Below are 19,311 nucleotides of genomic sequence, written 5' to 3' on the forward strand. Positions count from 1 at the left end.
CCGGGTTCAAGCAATTCTCCGGCCTCAGCCTCCCTAGTAGCTGGAACTATAGGCTCGTGCCACCACGCCCAGCTAATTTTTGTATTTTTAGTAGAGATGGGGTTTCACCATGTTGGCCAGGATGGTCTCGATCTCTTAGCCTTGTGATCTGCCCGCCTAAGCCTCCCAGAGTGCTGGGATTACAGGCGTGAGCCACTGTACCCAGCCTCTGATTTTTTTTTTTTTTAAGAGATGCCAAAGATCTGAGTTTTTATGCTCAATGTTCATTCATTCATTCTTTCATTTTCTGAAACAGGATCTCACTGTCGCCCAGGCTGGAGTGCAGTAGCACTATCACAGCTCACTATAGTCTTGGCCTCCCAAGTCTCAAACGATTCTTCTGCCTCAGCCTCCTGAGTAGCTGGGACTGCAGGTGTGTGCCACCATGCACAGCAAGTTTTTGTATTTTTTGTAGAGATAGGGTTTTACCATATTGCCCAGGCTTGTCTCAAACTCCTGGGCTCAAGTGATCCACCTGCCTCAGCCTCCCAAAGTGCTGGGATTACAGGCGTGAGCCACCATCAATGTTCTAATTTGTAAATCTTGGCAATTAATTTGAAATTTTTTAAATATCCTGCAAATCATACAAAAGGTGCCAGTTTGTACCTTAGGAATTAGAATGATCAGCCTGAAAAGTGTAATCCCAGAAAAGCAGCTAGTTATCTGTAATAGTACTAACAATGCCACTGAGGCGTGTCTCCAAGTTACCAGCTGTTAGGCTGTTAGGCATTCCTATTGCTAAGCTTCACATTGTGCCAACCCTCTCTAGGCACTGGGCCCTTGGGAGGAAACAGGACGGGCAAGATCTCTACGCTCATGGAGCTCATAGCCCAGCAAGAGAGGGAGGACTATGCAGGCAGTGAACACATGATTACGTAGATGAGGACAGATAAGCTGGAGGAGGTGAACCTCATCTTACAGAGAAGGAAACTGCAGCTCAGGGTGGTAGGGCAGCCTGCCCAATATCACATGGTTTAAGGGCGGATCCAGGATTGGTATAGCCAAAATGGAACCTGTTTTCTAGTTTCCACTTTTCTTCCTTTTGCATTACAGGATAAAAGTGATGATACAGCAGCCTTTGGCTACTGGCTGTGAGGCAAAAGTCAGTATCCATGGTGCTTAAGAAAAGGTAAACTGGAGAGCACAGTTGAGACAGCAGCAGGCCTGCAGGAATCCAAATCCAGTTTGCCAGATTGATATTGTTTTTTGAAAGAAGCCTCAATTTGGGTTTTTATGTGAAGTATACCAGTTTCTAAAACATTTCTATAGGGTTCCTCCAGCTCTTGGGCCACCAGTTGGAGAACCCTTTAGTCTTTATGATCTTCAGTGTCCTCATCTGTAGGAAGGAACTGCATGTGATTATGTGTGAATCACCTGGCATAATACCTGCACGTGCCAGGTACCCGCTGAAGGCTTGTTTTCTTTGTTTTCACTTTTTGATGGATTGTGGGAATGTATAACCCCCAGTGTGTCTCTTTGCAGAGATTTGAGAAGTTGTGTCGCAGCATCCTGAGCAGCATGGATGCTGAGAATGAGCCTAAGGTAAGTGGACGGGAGCCGCAGTGTCTCCCACAAGCTCTTAAGGGCCAGCCTACTGGGCTCTGAAAGTTCCTGTTGAATGTTAGGACCAATTCACACACAAATGCAAATAAGTAGTGGATGGAAAACATTACCAAAGTACAAATGATTCCTTAGTTTCTTCATGATCCAGGTAGCTACGTTCTGCTCTTGCCACAACACAGGATAGTAAATTTTCTTACTAGGCTATTTTGTCTTTGCGTTTAGTGTTAAAATAAGTCCTGTTTACAGCTTATTTGTCCATTCAGGTCCACTGCTTTATCTGGCACTGGACCTAACTAATAGGTCCAGTTCCAACAGTTAGAGCACATGTGATATGATCTCTATAACAGCCCATGACATTCCTCTTTTTCCTACCTATAGGTGTGGTATGTGTCCCTGGCTTGTTCTAAGGACCTCACCCTCCTTTGGATTAAACAGATCAAGAGTATTTTGTGGTACTGCTGTGATTTTCTCAAGCAGCTCAAGGTAAAAAAAAAAAAAAAAAAAAAGCAAAACCAGAAACAGTACGTATGTCATTTTCACCTGTAGACTTTAGTCTGTATTTTCAGAGTCCCTATCAACGAGAGTTGCTAGTTGAGCCACTGTTCTGGAAGAGCGGAATTTTGATGCTGTTATCAATATGAGCCCTCCTTTGGTGTGTGTTGGACCCTTAACCTGCTTGCCACGCCACAGCCTCCATGGCAGGGAATCTGTCACTTTCCTTCCCATTCATTTAATGTAATCAGTACTTTATGATCTACATTATTATACTAGTCAGGCCTCTTGTTAAAAGTACAGAAGCCGAACGTGAGCACAGCTAGTATCACGTACCAGTTAAGCAAGGAAGAGAACGTTGTGCTCTAGAATATATTCAGTAACGTGGCAGCTAGGGTAAGGAGAGCCAGGGGGTTCTGATTCTCCCTCTCATTCTTTTCTCTCATCCCTGCTCCCTTTTGGGGTCACCTCGTCCTTTCCTGCTGTAATCATGGCAACGAGCAGTTTTGACTTTATATTCTCACTCTGTCTTGACTAAAGGGAGGAGAGGCCTCCCGACCAGTTCAAAAATCCAGGTTTCTTGTAGGTCCAGTGGAATCCTGGGTTCATCTCTGAACCAGTCACAGTGGCAAGAGGAATGGGGTACTGCCACTAGCCCAGCCTGGTCCTGTGTTCCCCTACCCCCTTCAGTGTTCTGAAAAGGATGGACAGGGGTGTGAGCAGACATACACAGGAGCCTCTTGCACTTTGCTTATAGGGAGAGAGAGGTTTCAGGGACAGAGGCTTGGCAAGGACACAGATAGCAGCTCAGTAATGGAACGAAAGTCCCCAGACCGCCCCCAACCCCAGTAATAATCCGTTCCCAGCCATCCCTCTTTGGATGCTCAGGAATGGCTCTTGCCACGACTGGCTTGTCAGGTGAGACATGGCTCAGGGCAGGGTTTCCACACTATGTTCCTCGGAGCCCTGGGAGTCCACCAGAATGCCTTAGGGCCAAGTGAGCAGGGTATTTCCCTACCTGCATGCGAGCCAGGCAGATCCTTGTTTATCTGCTCTCTATGTGTACATTCCACAACAGATTGCTCTTTGAGGAGAGGCTCTTCTATTTTGGACAAACAAAAAAAGATTATGCAAAGAAACAGACGTCAGGAGAAAAAGGGCCCTGACTCTGGAGCCAGGAATATGTGAAATTCAGTCCTGATTCTGCTGTTCATTTCCCACGTGGCCTTGAACAAGCTGCTTCCCCTCTCTTACTGTCGATGAGCTTTGAGGTTTGAACTCAGTGGTCTCCAAGGTTGTCTCCGAGGTCCCTTGCAGGTGGACCTGCTATAGGGTCTGTGGGCCTAGAAAGCAGTCAGGCCTTTTGCTTGACTTACACTTGGTGAAACAATGAACTGTCATCAAAATTAGAACAGCAGCCAACATTACATGGAGTTATCTATGTGCCAGACACTGTTCTTAGTGCATCGTACGCATTAATCCATTTATTTCTCACAACAACCCTATGAGGAAAGCAGTGTTAATATTTCTGGTCAACAGATGAGGAAACCGAGGCACAGAGAGGTTAAGAAACTTGCCTAAGCTCACACAGCTAGTAAGTGGTGAAGTCAGAAGGCTGAGCCCAGAGTCCCAGTCATGCTCAATTGCATTTCTGCTCTGTTGCTGCAGAGTTCAGACAGACAGGCAGGCACATGTACATATAGCAAGCCAGCCCTGGTCATCTTGTTTTCTAGGGATTCTCAATTCTCCATTCCCAAGAATAATGGAATCCCATGATTCCATTATCAGGCACTAGAGTGCCACATTCCCTGTTATTTAACTCCTGGAGTGGTCATTGCCCAAGAGAAAAAGAATTAAGACTGACTTATAATCCTGACTCAGTGATTCCAGGCTGAGTGCCCGTAGAGCAGTTGTAAAGTGAACACTTCACTGTCTGGAATCAGAAGACATGTGTCTTAATCTTGCTGTGTTTATTGTTTCCAGCCTGAAATCCTGCAGGACTCCCGACTCATCACCCTGTACCTCACGATGCTTGTCACCTTCACAGACACTTCAACGTGGAAAATTCTTCGGGGAAAAGGTCTGTGGGACTTGCTTCAAAATGTTCTCTAACCAACATTTCCATAGAGAGCTCAGGGACCTTTTTTCCTTTGTAAGAAGCATTTTTGCCACAAGCCTCAGGGAAGGCCCTGAGACCATACAAATGAGGATGCCCTTGGTGCTGACCATCAGACTGCATCGCAGTATCCACAATCCATTCAGCATTGTGTGTTGTACTCGACCCTTCTTTGAATTTACATTTAAAGTCATGGTTCTTCTGATTTTAGTTTTTATAGTTCCCACAGTGCCTTAGCCTCCAAGTGATTACATTCACTTAAGCCTTGTCATTTTACTTGGAAAATCATTAGGTTGTGAATAATTCTATTTTGCCCATAAAATTTGCATTATAAACTGCTTCCTTCCCTGGTAAGTGTCGTTAGCCCCATGTGTTTCATATGGTCATTTCATTCGTCTGTTCAACAAGTAGCCCATACATGCCAGATGCCTCTAGGCGCTGAAGACAGATAAGCAAAACAGAAAGGGGCATTGCCCTCCAGGGACTTTAGGTGCTCCCTTCCTCACAGAACTTAAAGTCCGATGAGGAAAACAGGCATTAAATAGATGTCGCTCATAGATATAAAATGACAATAATGTGGTAAGTGCTTGGAAGGAAGCATACAAGAGAAATGAGAGTGTCCAGTAGGGTGGGGAGGCCTTGCTTGGTCTGGGGCTCTAGCTTTCCTGAAGAAGTGGTGTGTGAGCTGAGAGCTGCAGAGAGAGCTAGGATTCACAGAGTGAAGAGCGGGGATGAAACGGAAAGCAGGGGAAGCTGTATGCAAGGCTCCAGGTCAGCAAGGAGGGCTTATTTCAGGCATGACCCTGGCCTCTTGGGGGGAACCCAAAAATTGTTCAGTTCTGGGCCCTGCTGGGAAGCTCATGTCCCATTGAGGAGAGTAGGCATCCCCCTGGCGAAGACAGTGCTAGGCCCTAGGAGGGAATTAGAAAAGGTGCTACAGGAGCTCAGAGGCCAGAGACGTCACTTCTGGCTAGGGGTGTGAGAGGACCCATCACTCACGAGGTGACACTTGAGCCAGGCCTACCAGGAGAGAGAGAGTTCCAGATACGCATTGCCTTTCTGTGCTCTGGCACCAGGCCTAAGGGAAAAGGGAGGCAAGCCAGGGGGTATCTCATTTCTTAGGGCCTCGGATGTGGGACACAATTTCCTGTCCCACATAAACAGGTCACATTATGGCAAGAGACTTTTGTTCTCACTGTTTTCTTTCTTTAGGTGAAAGTCTTCGACCAGCGATGAACCACATTTGTGCAAATATAATGGGACATCTCAACCAGCATGGATTTTATTCTGTGCTGCAGGTCTGTGACTCCTGCCCCGCCCAGTGTGCGACTTCTCCACTCTCCAACACCTGCACTTGGATTTTTACATTTGCGTTCAGCATACCTGGTGTCCTCCTCAGAAACACTGTTCATAGGAAGAGCTTGATGCCTGCTGTCCTCTTCTTCCTTCCCCTGCCTTGTCTCACTTGTGGGTCAGGTAAAGGGAGGACAGTGGTGCTGGGATCCCTTGAATGCTCTACATTTTTGGCTGCAAGGGTAATCCAGTCTTTTGACATTTAAACTCTGGAAGGAGACCTCAGGGCTTGTTCCCTCAGATTCCTTCTTGGTTGATGTCTAGAATCGTATTTCTAGCTCTGTGTCCTCAAACAGCCCTTTCCACTTTGTACCTTGTTGTGCCAGATCATATCTCTAGGGAATTGTTGAGAAAGCCTGATTGCTGTTTAAAGGTACAATGGAAGTCTTGAGTTTGAGAAGTAATGTTGACTTTGCCCTTCCTTCTCCCTAGTGCTGTGATGGGCTGTTTCCCGATTTGGTTTCATATGCTCCTCACAACAACCCTGTGAGGTGGTCTGTTGGCAGAAGCTGGTATGACTGGCAGTTGTCTTGCTAGAGGAACCTTCTACTTCATACCATAATTAAACGGCTTCTAAAATAATATGATGTCTTTAAATTTTAAGTCTGGCATTATTTGTATTAGCTGTTTTTTTAACTTTATTATTAAAGAATTTCTAACCATAATATTTAGAGAAAGAGTGGTAGAGTTAACCTCGTTACCCAATACTTTCTTCCCTTTCCTTTTATAAAAACACTGCATACGGTTTTTTGTTTTTTTGTTTTTTTGTTTTTTTTTTAAGAGACAGGGTTGCCCTGTCACCCAGGCTGGCCTCAAGGAATCTTCCTGCCTCAGCCTCCTGAGCTGGGACTGTAGGTACAAGCCACCATGCCTGGCTCACAATACAGTTTTTTTATCTGAAGCACTCAGTTTACTTTTTTGCTCTTTTATGTACAAATGAATATAAAGTTGATGTCATCCTCTGACCAATTAAAACATTCTTTTCAGATATTGTTAACCCGTGGCCTGGCAAGACCCCGTCCTTGTCTATCCAAAGGCACTTTAACAGCAGCCTTTTCTCTAGCGTTACGGTGAGTAAGAAACCATAGCTGAGGTGTTGGCATGTTCTTGAATGCTTCCTCCTCTTGGTTTTTCTTTCTCTCGTTACTGGTATTAGGTATAGACTTGCCCATTTTGTCAGAATTTATGGGAAGCATTGTTCTTAATGAAAGTGAGCACATTTGTGACTGCTCAAACTTTTTCTTAATCTTCAGTCTTGAATATTTCTTAATCTTCAGTCCTGAATATTATTGCAGTGTGATCTTTGGAAACTATTCAAAATGAATTTCTTTTATCTAAAAGAGGCCAAGATGCAATCATTTTTCCTTTTGAAGTTTTAATTGACAAAACAAAAAACCTAGGAGCCAGGAGAAGCCCAGCAAAGGGCAGGGTGAGAGGATTAAGGAAATAATGTGAATACGCATGTAAAATGTTAGAATTTGGAGGACCAGAGAAGAGGTGATATTTGCCTTCACTTAGTTTGGAGATGTCAGGTACTGAAGAAGCTAAGTTAATTCCTTATGGAAATTACACCTGCAATTCTGAGAATTGCCAAATGTAAAACACTATGCTTGTTCATAGGTCCAGAACATGTTTAAACTGTCAAGGGGAACACTAGCTTGGGGAGATGTTAATAAAAGATCCTGGAAGGAAGAGTGTCATGGTGGAACCAGCTTGGTGAAAGCTGCCTGCTCTGCCCCCATCTGTGGATCTACAGTACACCTTCATGCTGAGAGCTCTGAGAAGTCCTGCTATGCTAGCAGGACCCCATGGGCTTATTTAACCCGGGGTTGGCCCAAACATATCTGAGCATGGAATACCCCTGCCTTGTTTTTTGGATGCCGTTGATATCCCATGAAATCATTTTCCATGGAAAACCTATTCGGAAAATGATGGGCTAGAGCATGGGTTGGCCAAATTTTCTGGAAAGAGCCGGATAAATATTTCAACTGTATGGGCCATACAGCCTCTGTCACAACCACTCTGCCATTGCATCTTGAAAGCAGTCGTAGATTGTACATACACAAATGAGCATGACTGTGTTCCAGTAAAACTTTATTTACAAAAATAGGCCATAGTTTATAAACACCTGGTCTAGACTGTGCTTTCCACTAACCACTAGCCACAGGGGGCTGTTTAAATGAAAATTCATTTAAGTTAAATAAAATGAAGAATTCACTTCCTCAGTTGCATTAGCCACATTTCAAATGCTCAGCGGCCACATGTAACTAGTGGCAATTGTGTGGGACAGCACAGATATAGAAAACTTCCAGCATCACAGAAAGTTCTGTTGGACAAGGCTGACCTAGAGCAGGTCTGCCCGATGGAAACACAGAGCCACATTTAAAAAGCCAAAAGAGGCCAGGCGCGGTGGCCCATGCCTGTAATCCCAGCACTTTGGGAGACCGAGGTGGGCAGATCATTTTGAGCTCAGGAGTTCAAGACCAGCCTGGGCAACATGGCCCAACCTTGTCTCTACAAAAAATACAAACATTAGCTGGGCATGGTGCCATGTGCCTGTGGTTCCAGCTACTCAGGAGTCTGAGGTGGGAGGATCACTGGAGCCAGGGAAGTCAAGGCTGCAGCGAGCCGTGATTGAGCTTCTCCAGCCTGGATGACAGAGTGATACCTGGTCTCAAAAAAAAAAAAAAGTCAAAAGGGAAATTTAGTATAATGATATGTTTTTATTTAAACTAATATATCCAAAATGTTATTTTTACATGTAATCAATATTTTTAAATTATTTTAATTAAAATTAAATAATGTGTTACATTTTTCTCTTCATGCCAAGTCTTCAAAACTGGTATGTACTTAGAGCACGTCTGAATTTGGACCAGCCGCATTTTTAAGTGCTCAGTAGCCACATATAACCAGTGGCTACCATATTAGACCACATGCCTCTAGAGGCTAGACCCTCACACAGAAGAACAGGATGTAACCGGTTATGCTATCATTAGTTACGGAAGTATAACTAATTATCTAATAAACAATTGTGCCTTCATTTCATACTTCTAGGGAAGTTATGTGAGTTGTATTTAATGAGCCCTAATGTCTAGGTACAAACAGGTTTTCCCAGAAGCCTAAGAAACAGATTCACTGCAACTGTCCCTACCCAAGTCACCTTGTGGGGCAGCTCATTCCAGCAGCATTGCCCACTGTCCTCTGGCAGACACAGTGAAGGTCAGCACACTGAGGCCTGAACTTTCAAGCTCAGGAGCAGCTCTGCCTCCCCCTCCACCTCCAGAGACACAAGCTCTAGGAGCACCTCACCTTTCTTACCTGTCCAGCATCCCTCCCCTGTCCTGGTGTGGTTGTAATTCACATATGATTCACCAACATGCTCACATCCAGTCATTCTACCACACTTAAATTCTCCTTTAAGAATATAACCAGCAGTCATCCTTGTAGTTTTTCTTCTCTGTATGTATTAGATTTCATTGAATCACTTGTTAAGGCCAGGCTACTCTAAAGCCTTTTTCCCAAATAGAACTTTTCCCCTCTGAATGTTTGTATATAATTGAACACAATCAGGACCTTTTAAAGTAAAATATCAGTGGTTTCATCATATAGGAATATAGTGAAAGTCTATAAAATCGTCAGTGGTGTGCCAAGATGTGATCACTAAATCCTGAAATATGAATAGCTAACATTCATGGGCCACACATTGTTCTAAAACTTTTACACATATTAACTGACTCCTCACCACATTCTCTTATCTCCATTTTATTTATTTATTTGTGAGACAAGGTCATGCTTTGCCATCAAGGGTGGAGTGCAGTGGCATGATCAGAGCTCACTGCAGCCTCAAACTCCCGGGCTCAAGCCATCCTCCCACCTCAGCCTTCCATGTAGCTAGGACTACAGGCACATGCCCAGCTAATTTTTTTATTTTTAAAATTTTTGTAGAGACAGGGTCTCACTATATTGCCCAGGCTGGTCTCAAACTCCTGGCCTCAAGCGATCCTCATGCCTCAGCCTCTCAAAAAGTGCTGGAATTATAGGAGTGAGCCACCACACCTGGCTTTTCTCCATTTTATAGATAAGGAAGCTAAGGCCCAGAGAAGTTAAACTGTTTGTTCTTGGTCACACAGCAGGGAGTGGCCAGGCCAGAAATTAAACCCAGGCTATTTAACTCCAGAACTCATATTCTTTCTTCTTCTTCTTTGTACTTGCCTCACATGTTGGACACATTTTTGTATTCTAAGAATAATATATATTTTTTTAGTAAATAGCACTTGAGAACCTTCCCAAACTTGCCCTGTTCCTCACACTGCCGTGGCATTGATTATCTGGACCCCTAGTTTGCCCAGGCACTTAGTCATGTAACCACTAGCCGTGGCTTCTGTTTTTCCCCATATGCCTGCCCAGCTCCCTGGTTGTACTCTGAGCTCTCTGTTAGCAGGGACTGTGCATCAGTCATACCTCTTTTGTTTATCCTTCTCCTCAACCCCCCACCATGTCTGGCCCTGTTAAACAATCAAGTAAGCAGTGCACTTATAGACTTTGTCACCCAGGGGTACTTAAATGCAACAGCTACAGGTAGGCTAAAGAAGGATTCTGTTGACCTCATGCTGGGGAAATTGGTAATAAGAAATTGAAGGAGTTGTAGGAGTGTTTGCAGTGTGTGTGGTTTTTTGAGTCTGGCCTCATGCAGACTAAAAGGATCACACCCCTCCAAACATTGAGGCAGCCCTGCAGTCCTATAATGCTTCCACTGATACATCGCTCCCAGTCAGTCAGGCAGGCCAAGTTACTTAGGGATATGGCCCAGGATGGAATCCATAGGTTTCTGTGAGAACCCCTAGAGAATGCCACAGCCCTTTGTACCCTTAAAACAATGCAGTCCTTTCCTTGCAAATGCGAAGTGACTGGTTGTAGTTTTAGCAGCTTTCTCTGTGATTTGCTTTTCTTCTATTTAGGGAATTGTGCTCTTCTGTTTTAAACTTCTTTCTAACCTGCAGAAAAGAACACGGTTCTCTTTTCATGTGCCCCACTCAGATCAGAGAGGTTAGCTCAGTTGGTTAGCCTCACCTAGACAAGTGGTGAACATAGGTACTGATATTTTCAGCATTTCAGCCTCATAAAACATCCTTGTCCCAAAAATGGTACTCTTGAAAGTGAAAGTATATAGTGTGAATTCTGAGAGCCTAAATACCACTAACACCTCTGCTCATTGCTATTGGAGCACATTAGCTAGAAGAAACCTTTTTTTTCCCCTCTGTAAGTTGTTCTCTTACCTTTTTTTCTGCATGACCTCTGAGTGATTTTTTAAAATAACTTTATTGAAGTCTAATTCACATCTTATACACTTTATTCATTTAAAGCATACCATTCCCTGGCATTTAGTATGTTCACAGAGTTGTGCAACCATCACCTGCTGAGACCAGCTTGGTCGGGGAGACCCTAACCCAGCGGCACTAGAGGAATTAAAGACACACACACAGAAATATAGAGGTGTGGAGTAGGAAATCAGGGGTCTCACAGCCTTCAGAGCTGAGAGCCTCGAACAGAGATTTACCCACATATTTATTGACAGCAAGCCAGTGATAAGCATTGTTTCTATAGATTATAGATTAACTAAAAGTATTCCTTATGGGGAAACAAAGGGATGGGCCGAAATAAAGGGATGGGCTCTGGCTAGTTATCTGCAGCAGGAGCAAGTCCTTAAGGCACAGATTGCTCATGCTATTGTTTGTGGTTTAAGAACGCCTTTAAGCAGTTTTCCGCCCTGGGTGGGCCAGGTGTTCCTTGCCCTCTTTCCAGTAAACCTACAACCTTCTGGCCGTGGGCATCACGGCCATCACGAACATGTCACAATGCTGCAGAGATTTTGTTTATGGCCAGTTTTGGGGCCAGTTTATGGCCAGATTTTGGGGGCCTATTCCCAAAAATCACCACAATCTAATTCCATAATATTTTATCACCCTGAAAAGAAACCTAATACCCATTAGCAGTCACTCCCTTTTCCCCTCTCCCCAGAACCCCTGGCAACAACTAATCTACTTTCTATCTCTTTGGATTTGCCTGTTGTGGACATCTCACATAAATGGAATCACATCATATGTGGTCTTTTGCTACTGGCTTTTTTCACTTTGCATAATATAATCAGAGTTCATCCATGTTGTAGCATGGATCAGTACTTCATGCATTTTATGGCCAAATAATATTCCATTATATGGATATACGACATTTGAGTTGTTTCTACTTTTTGGCTATTATAAATAGTGCTGCTGTGAACATTTATGTACAAGTTTTTGTGTAGACATATGTTTTCATTTCTCTTGGGCATATTCCTGGGAGTAGACTTCCCTGGGTCATGTGGTAACTCCATGCTTAACCTTTTGAAGAATTGCCAAATTATTTTCCAGAGTGCCTGTGCTATTTTACCTTCCCAGGAGTAGTGTTGTGTGAGGTCTCCAGTTTCTCCACATCCTTGCCAACACTTGTTATCTGTCTTTTTTATTTAGCCATCCCAGTAGGTGTACAGGGGTATCTCACTGTTGTTTTGATTTACAATTCCCTGGTAGTTAGTGATGTTGAACATCTTTTCATGTGCTTATTAACCATTTGTGTATCTTCTTTGGAGAAATGTATGTTTAGATCCTTCGTCTACTTTTTAATTGGATGTTTCATCTTTTATGAGAGTTGTGAGTTCTTTATATGCTCTAGATACAAGTCCCTTTTCAGACAAGTGATCTCCAGGTGTTTCCTTCTGTTCCATGGGTTGTCTTTTCACTTTCTTGATAGTGTCTTTTGAATCACAAAAGTTTTAAACTTTGAAGAAGCGCAACTTACCTGTTTTTTACTTTTGACTCTTGTGCTTTTAGTGTGATAACCTCAGAAATCATTGCCTAACCTGAAATCTCAAAGCTTTACTCCTGTGTTTTCTTCTAAGAATTTTATAGTTTTAGTTATAAAACTAGCATTTAGGTCTGTGGCTCATTTCATTATTTTTTATATATGGTGTGGGATAGGGACCATTATTTTATCTAATATTATTTATCTTTTTTTGATTATGGAAGCAATACATGCTTATTGTAGAAAACCTAGATAAAGCAGAAAAACATAAAAAAGAAAAAAATTTCTCATGATTCTACAACCAGAGATACATTGTTAACTTTATCTGTCCTCAATCTTTTAAAAATGTATCTATATTTGTGTTTATATTTCAAAACATTATACAATATATATACTTATATATAGTATACATACTATAGGTACACTATATATGTATATATTGTATATCTATTGTGTATATATACTTTTAAATAAACTGCTTAACTGAATTATGAGTTATTGGTGAGTTACCACAGAGTGAACACACCTGGGTAAACACCACCCAATAGAGAAATCGATTATACCAGCACTCCAAAACCCCCTTTTTTCCCTCCCTCCCCATCACAAACTCCTTCCTCTTCCATGTATATAGTTTTTCATGTTGCCTTTTTTTAAAGTTCATTGTAGCATGAGCATTCTCTCATGTCAGTAAAATTTCAAAACTGGTTTTTCATAGCTGCACAGTATGGCATCAGCAACTGGACCATCACTGACTTGTCCATTTCCCTAGTGTACGTCCCCAATTTCAGCCTTCAGTTTTCTCAGAAATCCCATGCAGAATAATTTCTAGGAATTTGAGCACGTTGGTGGGGTTGTGCTTTTGTTCTGGATGCACATGGAGACCTGTCTGAATGAGTGAATCTATCTGTGTCTAGCCCTGTGATTGCTGCACAGTTCTCAGACAATCTGATTCGGCCATTCCTCATCCACATCATGTCTGTGCCTGCTCTGGTGACTCATCTCAGCACAGTGACCCCTGAGGTAAGCAGGCTCTATGAGTTCCCCGCGGAAACCCAATTGTGTTTTTCTTTTCTTCTTAAACATTAGAAAGTAAAATGGCTTCTCTGCTTATTTCCACACCTCCCTTTAATTGTTCTTTGGGACCAGTGGCCGTGATAGACACACTTGTGTTAGTAGCCCAAAGAAGTGGGTTCTTGTCTGTCCATTTTCTTCTTGGTGTTTGCTAGCACATCCTGCATAACCACGGGTGATCTGCAAGTGATCAAGTTCACTCTCTACAGGAAACTGTTCCTGGCAGTTTCTGATTTAACGGTCTGCCATTCTTTGCAGCGCCTCACTGTTTTAGAATCCCATGACATGCTTCGTAAATTCATCATATTTTTAAGAGACCAAGATCGATGCCGTGATGTATGTGAAAGTTTAGAAGGATGCCATACGCTTTGTCTAATGGGTAAGTATCCGTGGCTGGAACTTGATTGTGTCCTGGCCATCAGGGAAAGCCCAAGTGTTTTGCCTGTCACTATTCTAGAGATTTGGTTGTTTTCTGTAACAATTGGAAGTGCTTACAATAAAAAACACGTATTTAGATAGACAGTTAAAATAGACATGTAAATAAAAATCACATGGAAAATATTCCAGCCTGGCAAACTAGTTAAGTGACTGTTAATGAACATTAGATGTCAGCCTTTAGCTTCCTGGCAGTCAAGGAAAAAGTGAAAATGTGGTGAATTGCCTGGATAATTCCCATCTCAAGAGAGAAGGGAGGGAGTAGTTAGGTGGGGCTTATATGAGAGCAGCGCCTGCTTTACCTATTTTACAGTGTTTTCATTGTAGATGGAAGAAAGGGTTTGTGAATAGAAGCATTTGAGGCAGAGGCACAGAATTCTCCTTGCCTAAATTTATTTTAGATAGGAAATTTTTTTTTTTTTTTTTTTTGAAGACAGGGTCTCACTTTGTCACCCAGGCTGGACTGCAGTGGCACAGTCATGGCTCACTGCATCCTCTACCTCCTGGGCTTAGGTGATCCTCCCACCTCAGCCTCCTGAGTAGCTGGGACTACAAGCGCACACTACCACGGCCAACTAATATTTGTATTTTTAGTGGAGACGGGGTTTTTCACCATGTTGCCCAGTCTAGTCTCCTTGGGCTCGAACAATCCACACGCCTCAGCCTGCGAGATTACAGACTTGAGATAAAAACTTCCCTGGGGCCACATTTCATGAGGAGTTTATGGTGCGAATGTTCACACGAGTGACGTTGACTAACTGGTGAATGTTGAATAACAGCGACTTCCCACGACACTCAGATACTCTTCAAAGACCATTTCTTATGTTGACCCTTGATTTTTAAGCATTAATATAATATTAAAATGTAACACTAACTAAATATCACCTACCTCTGTGTGCCTAACATTTTACCTGCCACTTCATCCTCATATGGAGAGTAGGGATCATCATTCCAATCTTACAAATGAAGAAACAAGTTTGAGAAATGGGTTGACGGCCACGGCTCACCTTGTCTGTGGCATAGCCAGGATTTGAAGTCAGCTCGGCCCATTTCTTACCTTTGCACCACACAGGAGCCTCCGGCATTGACAGGTGCCCCTTATGTGGAAATTTCTTGCTGCACATGGGATGTGGCCGCCTGAGCCACAGGCAGGGAGCAGGGCCGGGAGGCACCAAAGTGTTTGTCTGGACCCATCACACTCAGCTTTCTCTCTCTGTAGGCAACCTCCTACACTTGGGCTCCCTCAGCCCCAGAGTGTTAGAGGAGGAGACAGATGGGTTCGTGAGTTTGCTCACCCAGATGCTGTGCTACTGTCAGAAGTACGTGTCTCAGAAGAAGTCCAACCTGACCCACTGGCATCCTGTCCTTGGCTGGTTCTCCCAATCTGTGGATTATGGGTGAGTCCCAGATGCAAATCACTGTCTTTCCTGCCTCTCTCCCACCATCTTCTTCTTCCTTCTTTCTTTCTTCCAGCTTGTGGTGTTTTGTTTCTTATTATAAAAATAATATGTATTCATTATATATTAATAAATTGTGAGTAAGAACAAAAGAGGATAAAAACCAGCCCATTATCCTGTAAACCAAAGATAACTTGAGTGAACATCCTGTCAGTTTTCCTATCTAGAAATACTGATCCTTTTTTACAAAATTGAAATCCTATTATTTTGTATTTTGTTCCTTCCATTCAGTTATGGACCTTATCAATGTTTTTTCTTCTTCACTGTCACTTTTTGACTAGACTGCCATATTTTGGAGATGCTAAAACAAGACAAATGATTCAAAGGGAATAGAAATCACTCAAAATCCTTTTCAAGAGGTGGAATATAAATTTTTAAAAGTGTAATTACGAACTTAAAAACATGAGAAACACTAGACTAGAAGAAGGGAGATCAAGTAAGGCGCAGCTTCATGAATTTGAAATATCTACCTGAGCTGAGATAAAGTGGTTTCTGGAGAGGAACCAGCTCTGCTGCCCAGCTGTTTTCTTGTTCACATATCTGCTCGAGGCATGGGGTCCCTGGCAGTTACCCTCGCAGCAGAAAACTAAAGGCCTGGGGAGGAAATCCCCAAATCTTTCTTTTGTTGTACCTGAGTGACATCCCTGGGTCCTATCTAGTTAAAAAGACTCATTGCTAGGGAACAGCCTGCCCCAGCGTGACACCTCAGCCTGAGGAGGATGGGGCGGAGGTGCTGAGAGTCAGGAGGCTGTGGGAGGTAAGTGAAGGAGAGCAGCACCTCCGCAGACAGCCTGCTTCTCTGCTCCACTTCCTCTTCTTGGAGGGACTTGGACGACTTGTTTTGCTTTGCTTTCCTCATCTGAAACCTGGGGATAATTTTCACCCTCCCTTTGATAGGGCTTTCTAGAAAGATTGAATGAGATAATGCATGTGAAGCACCTACCAGCAGGCAGGCCTGGCCGTGCTCAGGGGTGGCGGCTATTAACAATATGATGATCAATGTGGGAACCACTAGGAGTCTCACCTCACCTTCTTGAGCAGGAAGGTGACAGCAGATTCCAGGAATCTGAGGGATGCTGAGTGCAGTGTGGAGTCAGGCAAGGAACCCCTGGAATGCAAGGAAACACTGAGGAGGCTGCTGAGTCATCTAGATTTGGCCCCCCACCACCTGCAAGCCAGCTGTGAGGAGGGAGGCAGTGCAGTGGGTACAAGATTGTTTTTGTCACCTGGGTGGTAGCAAGTATCTTCGAGAAGAGTGTGACTCATGGAGCGTGGGGACCTGGGGAAAGCAGACAAGATGAAGAGTCAATGCCCTTGACGTACCAGCCCCTCAGCAATGATTTGTTAGTTCCACTTTTCATTTTTGTAATCTTCTTTGCCATGTTGAGTGCCAGGTCCTAGCTACAGCTCCCAGTGGAAGGCCATTAGGAACTGTGTGGGCTGGCCCTGGCCCTGCATCAGATGGAACTGACAGACCAGGTCTCCTCTGCTCTCTCCTAGCCTTAACGAGTCAATGCACTTGATCACCAAACAGCTGCAGTTCCTGTGGGGGGTGCCTCTGATCCGGATCTTCTTCTGTGACATCCTGAGCAAGAAGCTACTGGAGAGCCAGGAGCCAGCCCACGCACAGCCAGCATCCCCTCAGAATGTGCTCCCAGTGAAGAGTGAGTGGCGGGAGCAGGCCCAACCCTGTAGCTCCACTTGGCTGAAGTACAGCTCCTGTTTCTTCCTGTATGGATGTTCCGCTGTGTTTATGGGATGCTCTAACTTTGTTTTTGTTGTTATCGTTCTTGTTGTTAGAGACAGAGTCTCACTGTATTGCCCAGGCTACAGTGCAGTGGCACGATCATAGCTTACTACAGCCTCTAACTCCTAGGCTCAGGTGATCCTCCCACGTCAGCCTCCCAAGTATAATAGCTGGGACTATAGGCGTGTACTGCCATGCCTGGCTAATTTTTTTTTTTTTTTTAATTTTTGTAGAGATGGGGGCCTTACCTTATTGGCCAGGTTTGTTTCCAATTCCTGACCTCAAGTGATCCTCCTACCTCAGCCTCCCAAAGTGCTGGGGTGACATATATGAGCCACCATACCTGGCCTCCAGCTTGTTCCACAACAATTTTGAGGCTTGTTAGGTCACTAAGTTCATATATAGCAAAACAAAAAATCCATAAGAATAGAAAACAAGGATTGGGGAAATAGAAATAGGTGAACACAATCAAGATTGGGTCATAAAAGCATGTCCACACACATATGTTACATTAGGGCCACTGTGGCTACCTGTGAACTTCAGTTTGGCTGTGAACCAACATGAAATGTTTCAGAAACCAACATGAAAAGGGGTCTGTGGATGCTTTCTTCTAATTTCTTAGAAGTAGAGCTTTTCTGAGTTCTTAAGAAAATAAATCTCCCATGTGGGACTCCTTATAAAGGAGCCACTCACTGAACCACAGGCGGGGCTAGCGCTTCAGTGTCTTTCCTATCGCAGGGTCAGTAATGGGTTCCATGGGAAGGTTCTCGTTGCACACTCTTATTAAAAGTTATGGAAAGGCTACTAATGCATAATTTGACAGAGTTACCTGCCTGTGGTGGGTTTTCAGGTTCAGGGTGTCTGTTCTTCTACTGAGTGTGTTGCAAAACTCTGTCTCATAGCTAGCAGTAAGCATGGGCTCAGCAAATGTAACTCCAGCAGGATATCAATGGGAAGGTTGAAAACAAAGGTAGAATATCATTCAAAACCAGGTGTCAGAACTAGAGGTTGTCACGCCTTACTTCCCTCTAAAGGCACAGAAAATAGAGATGTAGCCAGGGCCCCTGCCTTTGCCCCTCTTTCCCTAATATAGTCCTCTGAATTTTTACCATTGTGGGTTTTGAAATTTGGTGATTTCCAGTATAAGAATCCCATGTAAGATTTGAATATGCCTGGCTTATTCTGAGAAATATTTGGGTATTCTGAAGAGATCTTTGGGTTGTACCTAAAAACCTGTTGTTAATGTTTTTCTAATTTATCCCAAAGAAATGCCTTGAATTGAGTGAGTTGCCCCACTGTCTGGCCTGGCTGTGCATTTAGAGCTTTACTGAAATGCTCTTCCTTTTCCAGGGTGGGATTTGGCAGCTGGCTGAGCTGCTGCTCACATGTCTTCTTTTCTCCATGCCAGGTCTCCTAAAGCGTGCTTTTCAAAAGTCGGCATCAGTCCGGAATATTCTCAGGCCTGTCGGGGGTAAACGGGTCGACTCTGCAGAAGTCCAGAAGGTTTGCAACATCTGTGTCCTCTACCAGACCTCGCTGACAACTCTCACACAGATTCGGCTGCAGATACTCACAGGTTCGCAGTCCCCAGGGCATCTTCTTCACCTCTCACATTTGGCAGACAGTTTGTCTTAGCAAAAGTCAATGTTTTTTTCTGGCTTCTTTGACTCTGAAAATAGATTCTGAAGGAGGGCATTTTTGAGCTGTTCCTCTTAGAGATTGGTCCACCTCAGTTACATTGCTCATGCTTACCTCAATCATAAGCGCTTGCATCTCATTCCTGTTTTGTGACTCTTACTTTAATTATGAAGTAGAATTTACTTTTAAAAAGTTTTTGTTTTCTGAGTAAAGAAGCAAAAAAGATAGGGTTGCAAAAAAAAAAAAGAAAAAAGAAAACCACTTTTAATTCCATAATCCAAAAACAATCAACTGTGCCTGAGTGTACTGCACATATAAAATAAATATATTTAAATTGAAATATACAGCACTATGCTTTCCTTTCCAATAATCATTTTACCATGTCACAAATTCTTTGAAAACCTTATCTTTATTGGCTACATAGTATCTCATCACATGGATATGCCCAACATTTTCCTTTTTAGCTTAACATGGAGGAAAGTCCCCTCTGTGAGCACAGAATTGGGTATCACAGGCTTTTAGGTTGTAGCACAGTTGTTGTTATGAATTGGTCTTACGAGTAC

General features: G+C 43.4%; 1 protein-coding gene across 10 annotated transcripts in view; it reads left to right on the forward strand.

Moving 5' to 3' along the window:
* Positions 1–19,311, forward strand: part of UBE3B (ubiquitin protein ligase E3B) — a 59,325-nt gene that overhangs the window by 7,104 nt on the left and 32,910 nt on the right. For 6 of the 10 annotated variants that reach the window (XM_034934428.2, XM_063593631.1, XM_063593632.1 and 3 more), the window contains 10 exons: positions 1,522–1,581; positions 1,981–2,085; positions 4,078–4,174; positions 5,423–5,508; positions 6,551–6,633; positions 13,315–13,420; positions 13,730–13,850; positions 15,126–15,303; positions 16,864–17,027; positions 18,519–18,686. In XM_034934428.2, coding sequence (XP_034790319.1) covers positions 1,522–1,581; positions 1,981–2,085; positions 4,078–4,174; positions 5,423–5,508; positions 6,551–6,633; positions 13,315–13,420; positions 13,730–13,850; positions 15,126–15,303; positions 16,864–17,027; positions 18,519–18,686 — 1,168 coding nt within the window. Of the gene's footprint in view, positions 1–1,521; positions 1,582–1,980; positions 2,086–4,077; positions 4,175–5,422; positions 5,509–5,995; positions 6,229–6,550; positions 6,634–13,314; positions 13,421–13,729; positions 13,851–15,125; positions 15,304–16,863; positions 17,028–18,518; positions 18,687–19,311 lie in introns of those variants that run through there. The other 4 variants (XM_034934434.3, XM_063593634.1, XM_057299521.1 and 1 more) reach the window with 1 other exon arrangement.

The sequence above is a fragment of the Pan paniscus genome, chromosome 10 (genome assembly GCF_029289425.2).
Source record: "Pan paniscus chromosome 10, NHGRI_mPanPan1-v2.0_pri, whole genome shotgun sequence".
In the NCBI taxonomy this organism is placed as follows: domain Eukaryota; kingdom Metazoa; phylum Chordata; class Mammalia; order Primates; family Hominidae; genus Pan; species Pan paniscus.